Source organism: Eucalyptus grandis, chromosome 11, assembly GCF_016545825.1.
Source record: "Eucalyptus grandis isolate ANBG69807.140 chromosome 11, ASM1654582v1, whole genome shotgun sequence".
Lineage (NCBI taxonomy): Eukaryota > Viridiplantae > Streptophyta > Magnoliopsida > Myrtales > Myrtaceae > Eucalyptus > Eucalyptus grandis.
This window is the reverse complement of record NC_052622.1, coordinates 39,427,341-39,440,369: the sequence shown is the minus strand read 5'-3', so window position 1 is coordinate 39,440,369 and position 13,029 is coordinate 39,427,341. Positions and strand designations below refer to the sequence as shown.

General features: G+C 40.3%; 1 protein-coding gene across 1 annotated transcript; it reads right to left on the bottom strand.

Annotated features, from left to right (window-relative positions):
• Positions 1-2,568: 2,568 nt before the first annotated feature.
• LOC104426338 (4-coumarate--CoA ligase-like 7) lies at positions 2,569-7,136 on the bottom strand. The gene is given in 7 exon segments (XM_010039346.3): positions 2,569-3,019; positions 3,467-3,569; positions 3,682-3,749; positions 4,710-4,855; positions 5,296-5,485; positions 5,949-5,971; positions 5,974-7,136. Coding segments are annotated over 7 exon segments (1,647 nt in total). The 5' UTR covers positions 6,977-7,136; the 3' UTR covers positions 2,569-2,905.
• Positions 7,137-13,029: the final 5,893 nt, after the last annotated feature.

The following is a 13,029-nucleotide window of genomic DNA, read 5'->3' as shown; positions in this document are numbered from 1 at the left end:
TATCCATCACAAAATTTTAAAGATTGACACAGAAAGTTTGAGTTGCATGTAAGATTATTGACTTTGTTAATATTGGCGAGTGCAATAATAGTATGGGGAGGTGGTGGCCTTCGAGGTGGGCGAACTCCACCCAAAGAATTCGCTTTCTGGGGTCCTAGACCATGTCTCGATGATAGGGTATGCTACTCGATTATGCTCGATCGAGTCCAACGGAGCATCAAGCATGTGATGCTAATCGATGCCAAGAGCTGGACTGTGCTTGGCGACCCACTTGACCACGTCAGAGTTTCTGAAGCCCAAAGATGGTGGACTTGTTGACGATGGCGGTGAGTAAAGGCCGAGTCGAATAGGAATGGAGGAGGAAGAAGCAAAAGAGAGAAAACGACAAAGAAATAAGTGCCCCCGGATGAAAATGTCACTTGTTGTGGCTTAAAAAATAGCATGTAGTTGTAAGTGCAAGCCAATTGATAAAGATTTGGCTGACCTGAGAGCTGAGGGTGTGTTTTAAGACTAAGGATTTGTTTGGCAATTGGCCAAACAGTATTTGATTCTATTATTTTGCTCATGAGAATAAAAAAAAGAACAGAAATCTATTTGATAAATTTTTTGTTCTTAGAAATAAATTATAATCAAAATCAAAGGGTAAAAAAAAGTTGTTATTGGGAACAACTCTAAGATCAAGCTATCCATTTTTCTTTTATTCTCTTTTCTTTTTCTTCTCTTTTCTTCTTCCTCCTAGCTGATCATTGGCCACGTTGCCCATTAGCCGTGCCACTGCCGGTGGTCGTTGGTGATTGGTTGGGTAAGGTTGAGTCTGGCCTAGCCACTAGCGAGGCCAAGCATTGCCGACCTAGCGGTGGCCAAGTGAGGTACGTGGGCTGAAGCCTTGTTGTGGCTTGGTCCTCATCAGGGGGCAATGATTGCTTTTAGTGAGATTGTTGGTCCTCATCTCGTTGGTGACCTCAAGAAGAGAAAAGGAAAAAAAAAAGGAAAATTAAAAAAAAAAAAAAAAAATAAAATTATTAAAAAATTAAAAAATAATTTGGGCTAGAAATTTTAGGGTCTTACCAAATGTATTTCTATTTTGGGGTTTTAAATTTTGGACAGTTATCAAAGGCCTTCAAATGCTCAAAAACTTATCTAGAGAACAAAATAAAAAATCATTTTTTAATAGAAATTATTATGAGAACAGCATGGTTATTAACTACATCATAAGTTATCCATTTTAAGACTTTGATTTACCACAAGTGACCACTCTTCCCACATAAAAAAGGAAATGTAGGAATCTTTATTTTTTCAAGAGGGTTGGGTGAGAACGATTCATTTTAGGTGTGAAATTCGTTTTTCATCCTTTACAAATAAGTATGATAAAAGTCTAAGAGTGAGTTGAGGGTTAGAGTAATAATACGACTGGCTTTAAAAAAAAGACCTTATTTGAGACAATGTCAACTTTGGGAACTCATTTGAAAAAAAAAAAAAAAAAAAAAAAACTTTGGGAACTCATTTGAGAAATCAGTCCTATTCCAGGATTTTAAATTCAAGAATGAAGATTAGGAAATACAGAGAAGAGAGATGTGCAATTAGGGTTTTGCCCCCAAATCGATCAGATTTCAAATTTTTCATTGAGTATAACATAATCGATTGTGGAGCTTGATAATATGGGCTTGGTTTTGATTAGGATTGAACGACGGGAGAAGAGGATCAATTAGGGTTTTGTTTTCCCTGAACTAGTTCAGCTAGATCGAAGTTTCGAATCGAGGACGTCGGCAGTCGGCAAACAAATTCAAGCACTCCCTATCGCTTCCAATCGAACATTGACAAATGCGTTCCCTCAATTTGTGATTTGTTAAAGTGCAAGAACCCTAATTTCACTTTTGCCCCAAATTCCCCGCAAATTCGCGAACCCTATCTATAACGTTGGCTGACCCATCCCTTCTGGTCTCAGCCAAGGACACAACGCCGTTTCACCTTTATTATACATGTTCGGTTCGTCATCACTGCACAAGTTAGCTTCCTTGGCCAAACCATATGACATTTAGCAATAGCCATTTTTATCCCCCAAGCAAAAGAATATCTCTCTTTGTCGGTCGAAAAGTACGTCCGATTTTGCCTTGGATATGTATCTTCATTTGGTATTTGGCCTTTTCTCCATGTATGTACACAACCGCACACACCAAAGTCAACAAAGAAAATTTTGAAACCGTGCCGACTTTAATGAGAGAGCTCACTCAAGCTGTAGCTTAGCTCAGCCACCATAAACCACACATTTTCCAGAATCTCTTTCATTTACTTTCTGTCCTTCACGGGTTTCTCGTTTGCGTTATTATCAATGCGTGTAGGCTTGGATCTCCCATACCAGTTGGTGATCATAATACGCGAGCATGCTTCATCACACGCATTCTGGGTTCATTCTGCAGGTCACATCACAACCATGCTAGTGTCTCATTATTGTCAAGTGCTATAGTCCATATATTTCACTCGAGTTGTTAAAGTCGAATTGCAGAACAGGACTGAAGGGGACCCAAATTGAAATTTCAAGCAAATTCCAAGGATTGGAATATACTTGCATTGAAAATTTTTAAACTTGTTTGGATCAATGTAGATGTCCATAATGAAGAAAGTGTGTTTTATTGAACTTTCTAATATAGAAGCTAAGCTGATCTCCACATAATTGCCGACAAATGGGGTATTCCAGTTCAAACTGGAAAATTTTCGCTGCCTGATTCAACTCATAAGAGAACAAAATTTAAATCAAAGTTCATATGAAACGGTCTCTCACTAACCTTTTAAAGGATGGACCAATCCGTCAAGACTTACATACTCATCAGCTGAAGGTGGACCATCGAGAGGTCGATCGTGCAGTGCATCCACATATTCCCTTTCAGTGGCAGAAATCTAAGCCATCTTATATATTGGATCGAGCTTTCTCTTTGAGTTCTCGTCTCAGAATCTTCCCAGCCGGTGTTTTTGGCACACTGTTTATGAAAGTCACTTTCCGCAACCTTTTGAACGGGGCAACCTGTTGAGGATGACAAAGAAGATAATAGCTAGCAAAAAGACGTCTTCCCATCACCATTGCTTCATAGGAAGTTATCATCATAACAGCTTAAAATGATTGAACAAGCATCTGGGGAACAGAGGAGCATTTTCAGGTTAACGCACCAGAGACAATCATTCGATACATAAGCATTGACATTGCAGTTTCATAACCTACGTACGGAAGGACCCATAATTTTCTTAGCATTCTGGATAGCAGGGGATCGGATCAGATGTTCCACAGAAAACATTGGACAATTCTGTGGATCCTGTGAAGTGTTGAAGACGGGAAGATTTCATTCCATGAAACTATGTCAAGCAGCATCGAATACTGTAAGCTGAGGCTTTTTATGTTTGTGAATAAATTTGCCAGTTGAATAAGAAGCCAACATCAAGTTAAGATGGAGACATCACATAGGAAATCCGTTACCTGGTTGGCAATGAATTCCTGGACACTGACTTCGGTGAGTGAGCTGTTGGGGGACCGGACAACATATGCAATTGGAACTTCACCGGCTTTAGCATCAGGAAACCTAAAAATAGAGACACTCAGAATTCAAAAGTCATCCCAGTGCATCTTGAGCTAATAAAATTGACAATTTCCATATTGACATAATTGACAATTAACACATGATCCCTGCTTACGGGATGACGACAGCATCTAGTATTTCAGGATGTGAAAGCAGCAGTCCTTCAAGCTCTGCTGGCGCCACCTGAAAGTAGAAGTGTAGCAGTAAAATTCATGAGTGCAGCAAGCAGAACAATTCATAGCCAAAGTCAGGTTTTTCTTGATCCATGAACCAAAAACTACAGTACATGTTAAAGAAAATTTGAGTTTCAATGGAATGAATTCAGGGTTAGGGTCGAACTGATTGAGTCAGATCAGAGTAGTGCATACAAGTCATCATATCTAAACATCTGAATATACTCAATATGAATAAAGATCTTTTTATATTTTAACAGTTCATTTTAAAATGAGTCAATCAAAAATACCTTAACTAGATGAACTTTTTTTTAGGCTCTTTTGTTCATTTTACAATCAAATACCTGAACTTTTTTTTGGCTCAATCAAGTATCTCAACTTTTTAAATCTAGCTCAATGAGAGGCCTTAAATAAATTACCATATCATGTGATTTTGCAAATGTAGCTTGCTTACTTGGCAAAACTTAAGCACAATTGGTGACATGACTCGTTTATTTAGTAAAAATTGTTTCATCTCCATTTTGGTGTTGGGTTATGAGGACAGACAAAGACTGCCGACTTGGACAATTTTAACTGTCTAACATGTCTATGCTGACATGGCATCATCTCAATAGGCCACACTGGACGCTGATAGCTATTTGATGGTGTGAGTGTCCACGTTGGCATGCTTTGTCTGCAATTATAGCAGAGGCCTCACATTGACTCATATTTAAAATGTAGACGCACTTAATTGGACAAAGAAAAAAAAAATAGTCTAGATGCTCGATCATGAAATGGATAAAAGTGTAAAACTATGTAGTAAAGCGAATCATAGACAAGCGCAAGATTAATACTCTATCTGACTAAGCATTTCCCTGTAGAAGCCAAGAGATTTATCAGCCCTCCAAGCATCAAGACGAGCAAATATTCTATAACAAGGAAAAAACGTGCGAAACTTTCGATTTATCAGTCACAAGAATTCACTACTTACCTGATAACCATAACACTTGATGAGGTCTTTTAATCGGTCAACAACAAATAATTGGCCCTCTTTATTAAAATACCCAAGATCTCCCGTGTGCACCCATCCTTTGTCATCTATGGTCAGCTTTGTTGCTTCCAGGTTGTTGAGATAACCTGAAAAGGTATCATGGATGATATCCAGTCAAAATGAGAAAAGCAGCCTCATTTTGGTAAAGAGTTATGACGTTCCATGTAAATACTGCAGTTGATTAATAGAAGCTCTCTGGGTGATGAACATTTAGCACCCGATTTCCAAAGTATTGCACATTAGATGAAGGCACAATCATAAACAATGTCGACTCCCGCAAAAGTTGTGCCTCTAATAATTCCATCTTGAAAGTATTATTTCCGAGGAGTTCCAGTTTCAGACTTCCAAAATATGTGAAGTTGATTCGGGCAATTCTGTTAATACACCCAAAAATCAAGTTCTGTCCTGACCAGAGGAGAACCAAATTTGTGTATACTTTCGTGAACACATTCTAACGATGGAATTACAGTCTTACTAGCCCATTTGATGTTTCAATAAATGCAGAGAAAATATTGCATATTTCTACCTTTCATCATATTCGGTCCTCGAAGCCAAATTTCTCCCAGCTGGTTTGGCGGAAGAGGCATCGATGTTTCCACACAGACAATTTTAGATTCCACTCCTGAAACGAGTGTTCCGGTTGAACCAGAAAGTTTAGGTTCTTCTCTGGGATTCTCCAGCGATACGATTCCAGAAGTTTCCGTCATACCATACCCCTGCCAATTCGGAGCATGGAGGATTCACATCAGGACATGCCATATCATAAAGAGCCTGGCAGTTCATTCTGGGTGTAAAGCCACAGACTATTCGTTCTCGCTTGTTCCATCGAGTCATAATGGTATTTGGTAGAGATTGCCATCGACAGTGGGAAGAAAGTTCCCTAGTGACTCTGAACTTTTCCTAGAACAAGAAGAATTTGACTGGCACCCCAAAGATGCCGGCTAGTCTACTTGAGATGCTATCCAAGGTGAATTGAAATATTCACTAAGCTACAACCCTGTCGACTATCCTTAACAATAACTGTGGAATTGCCATTCTTACTGGATGATAAAATATCTCAAATCCTCACCTTTCAGCAAAACAAACAGGAGCAAAGAAGCATATAGACATTTCAATACCCTCAATTTCCCTAAGAACATCAATGAAGCATACAGGAATGAAGCCCGCTGGCTCAGTTACCTGAATGATATCAACATGGGGATATTCTTTGCGCACTCCTCCATAACATCCTTACTCAGAGGAGCAGCGCCAGAGCCAATCAGCCTCAAGGAAGACAGATCATACTTCTTTCCTGCCCTCCACTTCGCCAGCACGACCATCACCGGAGGAGCCACGTACATGTAACTCACTCGGTACCTCTCCACGCACTCCAACACCTTCTCCAACTCGAACTTCCTCAGGGTCACGACGGTGTTCCCTCTCGTGAGCTGCGAATAGACTATCACCGACAGGCCCATTATGTGGAACATCGGCAAGAAGGCCAAGAACACATTCTTGCCCTCCCTGTACCTCTCCTGATCAGCAGTCACCATCAGAGAGACCGAAATGAAGTTCCTATGCGTCAAGATCACGCCTTTGCTCGTCCCCGTCGTGCCCGAAGAGTAGAAAAGAGCGGCAACGTCGTCCTGGGCCACGCAACTCGGCGGCAACTCAGATTTCGGCTCCGCCGTTTCCACCAGGTCGAAGTAATTCCAGATCTTGGAACCGGCGGATTGCCCGGGCTGCAGAGAACCGAGCAAAACCGTGGGCAATTCGAATCCTCTGACCTTGTCGTAGAGCTCGGGCAGGGTGATCACCAGCTTGGGCTTACAGTCGTCGACTTGCTTGGACAGCTCGAGCCGAGTGTACATGGGGTTGCAGGTGGTGGCGACGGCCCCGATGGAGACGACGGAGAGGAAGCAGACAGGGTAATGAACGGAATTGGGGCAGAGGATCAAGACGACGTCGCCCTTCCCGAGGTGGAGATCGCGGAGGAGGACGTGGGAGAGAGTGGAGACGCGGGTCTTGAGCTGGCGGAAGGTGAGGGACTCGCCGGAGTCCGGGTCGATCAGGGCCGGGGACTGCGGGGAGGCAGACGAGGAAGAGGAAGAGTAGCTCCGGAAGAGATGGGAGGTGAGGGTGAGGTCGGGTTCGGAGGGGAAACGGAGCGGCGGGCGGGGAGACCTGTAGGTGGAGGTTTCCGGGTCGAAAGAGTTGGAATTCGCCATGGCCGTTCGGAGTTTTTCCGGGAAAGTTGTTTCGATGGAGGGGCGAGGGGGTTGACTTTCTTATGGTATGAGGAGGACGATGATTCCTTATGATGAGAAGCGGGAATTTTCAAGAACCCCGCCAATGAAGAAGGACTAGAATATGAAAGATCGAGATAATCAATTCATGTCCTGAAGAGGATGCACGTGTTTTTCTTTACTGCACGTACTAATAATATTGATTATAGTACGTAATTGTCGACCGTGAGTCACGGTCCTTGGCTTTGCATCTTTCTGTCCTTTTTATAATGGGAAATGGGAAATGAGAAGCTCATCGAAGAGTAACGGTGCAGTCGGCAGCTCACATTTTCCCAAGGAAACTGAATAATTTTGCTCGGCCGGTTTCTCTTTCCTTTTATTTATTTATTTTTGGCTAGGCATTATTGAGGAGGTATCTAGATGCATTGCCGCTGTTGGATCTCTCTCTCGTCTCTATCGCCCCACTCTCACCTCGTAAATGCCGTCTCTGCAACCGCAATTTCTAGGGTTTATTACTTTTTTTCCCTGATCTCCCCACTTGCGATTGTGGGTAGGGATGGGCAACAAAAAGACTTCGGATTATAAAATTACGGCATGTCAATATAAAAGAATTTCGTATCACAGAAGTATTCGTAGTTGATAAGGAAACTTTAAATTATTGAAGCACGCCGTGTTAATTAAAAAGAACATCGGGCTATAGAAGCATATTGAGTCGATAAAAAGCTCTGGATTACGGAAGCATGCCGGGTCAATATAAATGAATTTTGAGTTATGGAGCATGCCGAGTTGATGGGGAGATTTCGGACTATGGAAGTATGCCGTGTCAATTACTCGTAGAGATAAAATTCAAGAATGTTTGGAACGAATCTTGAGGCTTTAGAGAGCAACTTGAACATCAAGTATTATTCAGTCTTCAAGGAAATATTATCTGTCATACATGATTAGAGCAAAAATTGATATGCATTCATCAAAGAGGTAGACAATCTGAGCTACTTTAGAATGCAAGTGCAATGAGGTTTCATCAATTCAATCAAGGTTTATGCATAATGACTTTACCGTATTTGCATCACCCAAATTTCCATAGAAGAGAATTGTTGTTCAAGACAATGACATGGATTTCTTAAAAATATTAAATGAGAGCCTTTAACCTAAAAAGGACTTTTAGTCACTCTCATTCAAAATGGCTATTCCATGAGAATCACTCCATCTCACTATCATCATATCTTCGAGTACCCTTATAAGTGGTATGACCTTATCAATCTGAAAGATCTTTAACAATGACCATAATATGAGCTTGGTTAATAACTTAACAAAGGGAACTTTTCGAGTCAAGGCTATTGAAATAAATGATATTCCACAATTAGACCGCTGGACACCTGGATTGCTAAAACTTGGCCTGGAGGAACACTTAAATGCTAAAAGTTTGGAAAGTGACACTTAAGTGTCAAAATCGGTGCAAAATGAATCAATTAAGTGCCAATGACGAGAAAATCTGGCCAAATTGCATACATGACATTTTCCGACAACAAGTTTTACCGACATGGCAAATATTTTTTTTTTTAAAAAGCACACGTGGACGAGGAAAAAGATGTCGCCCCATCAACTCTAGTTTGGCCAAGCTAAGTGACATCGTTTTTCCTAGTGCTAAATGATGTCGTTTAGCTTATTTTGGGTTTAACTAGATCTGGCCGTTGCTCGCTTTCACACTAGATCTGACGTCCTCTCCATCGTCATTTAGAGGTCATCGTTCATAGGTCGCCATTTGCAGGTCATCACTCGTCATAGTCGTTCGCCGTTGTCGCTCTCCGTCATCGCTCGCCATCATCACTTGCCGTCATCGCTTGCTTAGGTTTGTTCTCTTCTTCCTTTCCCCTATGGTGAAATTAGGGTTCCGACTTGTTTATTAGAGCCCCAACTTGAAATTTGAGGGTCGACTGGGAAATGTAAGGCTTGGATGGTATTTTGATATGAGATTTAGAGCTTAGATGTGGTGCTAGAACCCTATTGGGGGTTCGGATTGACAATTTAGGGCTCGACCTTGAAATGTAGGGCTCGGCAGGGGGAAAATTAGGGGTCAGATGTGGTGCGAGACCTATGCTACTATGATGTGTGATTTAGGGTTCGGATGTGGAATTGTAATGTGCAAAAGTAATTTTTAGGGGTCAAATGTGAAATATGATGTGCGATGGTGATTGTTAGGGTTCGAAGTAGTTGTTGTGGGGACCTTTGAGCATTTTTTTTTTTTTAAATTGAAGTGTTGAAATGGGTGTCATAAGGACCCGTGCTTATTTGGGGGACTTCTAAATATTTTAAGGGAATGCGACATAATCAAAGCAACTGTCATCTGGGGATCTTTATTTGTCCTAAGGGCATCTTTCCAATAAATCTGTTTTGACCTGTGCATCTCTTCTCTCTTTCTTCTTTTCTTTAATAAAGTCTATGAGGGTGTAGAGACATCCACATGCAATTGTCTGTTGTCTTTTATGGATGTGGTCCAAAAGTTAATTTTTTTTTTCCTTTTTGGTAGTAGAAATGGCTTATGATAAGGATTATGTTGCTATCATTGTTTGCTATAGTGGGGATTTTGCGATTAGGGAGGATGAGTGGGAGTATAAGGGGGTAAATGAGGGTACTATCTTTGTAGATATAAATAAGGCATATTATATTGGATTTTAGTGACATATTTGCCTTGTAAAGTACAAAAGTTGATGTACTATGTTCCTGGGAAAGGCTTGAGAGATGATTTGAGAAATTTAGAAGATGATAATTGTTTTAGGGATGTCCTATATCATTATTTTCATGACAAAGATGTGAAAGTATACATCGAATACAATAGTGATAGTGATGACGAAAATGATGACAAAGATAGCACCTAAGTAGGAGAAGGTATTCAAGCTAGTATTGAGGTCAGGAATGAAGGAGGGGATGATAGACAGGACGAGGAGGAAAGGGGCACAGATGCTGTTCACTAGAGTGATGGTGACATAAGTGATTATACAATCACTGAATTAGATTGGGAAGTAGCTGAATCCATTGATGGTAATGATGACAATGAAGGGTTGCCTGCTGAAAATTTCTGAAGTGATGATGACGAAGATGAGGAGCTTACACAATCAAGGAAAAAACAAAGGGACATTTTGTCAGATAGATTTACAGCTTTGCAGGTAATTGATGAAGTTTCAAACAGAGACGAAGACCCTGCAAATGCTGGTGTTGCTAGCCAGGGACGGATTATGAATAAAGCGTCGAGAATGCTACTTCTCAAGACAAGCTTGAAGAAGATCAAGGAGTTGTGCGTAGAAGGAAAAGTAAGTTTACTTCTTATGATCCTTCATTACCTCTCCTACTTTGTCAGTAGGTATGAAATTCCAAGATATGAAATAATTTAGGGAAGCTATACTGAAGAACTCCATTGCTGCATAAAGAAATATTGATTTCATTAAAAATACTAAGAACTTTGTAAGAGTTAGGTGTCGCAGTAAAATTGTCCATTGAAGATTTATGGCGCGTTTGTTAGGAGGAGTGGGTCTTTCAGATTAGAGCCTATCAAGAGGAACGTACTTGTTCCATTAATTTTCAAAACAAAAGGGTAACCAGTGTATGGTTGTTCACGCACTTATTCGATCTGATCAAGTTGATGCTCGAGATGAAAAGTACTGACTTTAGGATGTTAGTGAAGGAATATGTATGCATCAATGTATCCATGAATCAGTGCAAAAGATCGAAACAAAATGTGATGAAGATACTTATTGGTTAGTATGGCAAGGAATATGGGCAGGTGTGAGATTATGCTTGGGAGTGTAGGCTGCAAAACCCTTCAAGTAAAGTGTATGTAGAGGTGGTGCAGAGACCACTTCTTGATAGTGTGACCAAGTACAATAAATTTTATGTGTTCTTTGATGTGTGCAGACGGAGATTTTTAGCTAAATGTAGACGGATTATAAGATTGGATGGCTGTTTCTTGACGGGCTTGTGTAAGGGAGAATTGTTGGTGACGATTGGAAGAGATGAGAATAACCAAATGTTCCCACTAGCTTGGGCTGTTGTAAGGATTAAGAACAAGGAAAATTGGTTATGGTTCTTGAAAAATCTGCTGGCTGACTTAGAGATAACAAACGGGAAATGGTAGACGTTCATGAATGACCGACAAAACGTAATGCTTACTTTTTGAAAAATTGATTGTTTACTTTATGATATTAACATGTTATTTGCTTACATTTTTTACTTTGAATTATTGTAGGGATTGGTTTCGGCAATAGCCGGGTTATTGCCCTATGTTGAACATTGAATGTGTGCGCGACACATATACAAAAATTGGGCAAAGATCTACAAAAGGGATAAGCTGCAGTTGTAATTTTGGCAATTAACAAAGAATACGGACATTGCTGACTTTAGGATAGTCAAAGAAGGACTACTTCAGTTGACAAAGGAAGGTGGTGCTACACTATTTCAAATAGAACCAAAGCATTAGTGTAAGACATTCTTCAATGAAGAATTCAAGTGCGATAACATCGACGGCAACATATGTGAAGCATTTAATTCGAAGATAATAGATGCCATATGCAAACCAATCATCTCAATGCTTGATGATATACGAGTTATGGTCATGACTTGGCTGCACAAACAAAGAGATGAGGTTGCAAAGTGGACTAGACAATGTGATCCTAAGATTGCCAAGAAATAGGGTGAGAACTTGGCTGCAAGTTGGCATTGTCATCCCATTTAGAATGGGGATGACGGATATGAGATAATGAAGGGTTTCAATAAGTATGTTGTCCATCTCGATACGAGGAAGTGTTCATGTAGAGCATGACAACTGAGTGGAATTCCTTGTACATGTGTCATATGTGTCATCTAGTTGAAGGGCCACAATGTAGAGGATTATATCGATGATTGGTACAAAAAATTGAAATACCTTGTTTCGTACCAGTTCATGATGTAACTAATTAGAAATAGCAAGTTTTGGGAGCCGATGGATCATGAAGCACCTCAACCTTTGCCATTGAAAAAGAAAAATGGGAAGGCCAAACGAATACAAAGAATGGTGGAGGGAGAGGTCTTGGGTTAGTAAAGAATGAGCAGGACATTTGCAAAGATGACGTGCTCTTATTGCCGCGTAGCATGACACAATATTAAATATTGTCAATTGAGGAAGCAACAAGAACGGTTAAGGCTAGCTGAAGGGTCTAGTGAAGAGACAGTTGGAGAAAGGCAAATAGAAGGGCCAAGTGAGTCGACAAGTAAAACCCCTGTTGGTCATGAAATTTATATTTATGTTGTTTTGTGGTTTATCATAAATATGTACATAATATCTTATTTGGCCTTATATGTAATGTCTTTGTTAGGTCATGAGAAGAACCTCAGTAAGTCATGAAACTGAATGGCCTGTTCGAGAAAAGTAAGGTTGAAGACGGCCAATTGAAAGATTGACCCAAGCAGCTAAACAATCAGTTCAGTTAACCGTTCTTCAGCAGAGAAAGAAATACCTAGTAAATTCAACAATTTATATTCAGTTTTTATTTATTTATTTATTTTTATGTTATTATATGACTTGATATTATATTTATGGTGTCTTTTGCCTCTTTCTCAGGTTCAAAGAATGTAAGTTGGAGCTCAATTGCCAACTGAAGGGCCATCACAAGAGCCACCGCAAGAGTCGCAATAGGGGCCACTAGAAGAATCACTACAAAAGTCACTACAAGTACCACCAGAAGGGCCAACAAAATGTGTCACTGAAGTTGAAGGGTTACATAGAAGAACAACTAGAAGAAGGCTAGGTGAAGGAGTAGCTACACAAATGCCATCTAGAAGATGCCCAGCTGAAAAATTGGTTGAAAAAACCTCAGCTGTAGCTGAAGGGCCAAAAGAAGGGCTCAAGAAATCACATGCAAGAAAAAGAGTCAACAAATCATAAGTTCTTGAAAGTGACGTCTCTCTTCAAATAAGATGGGCACTTGAGAAGATGTTAAGACAATATAGCTATGACCTTTATACAAATGAGCATACTGGAACAATCATTCTGAATGTAAGTTTTA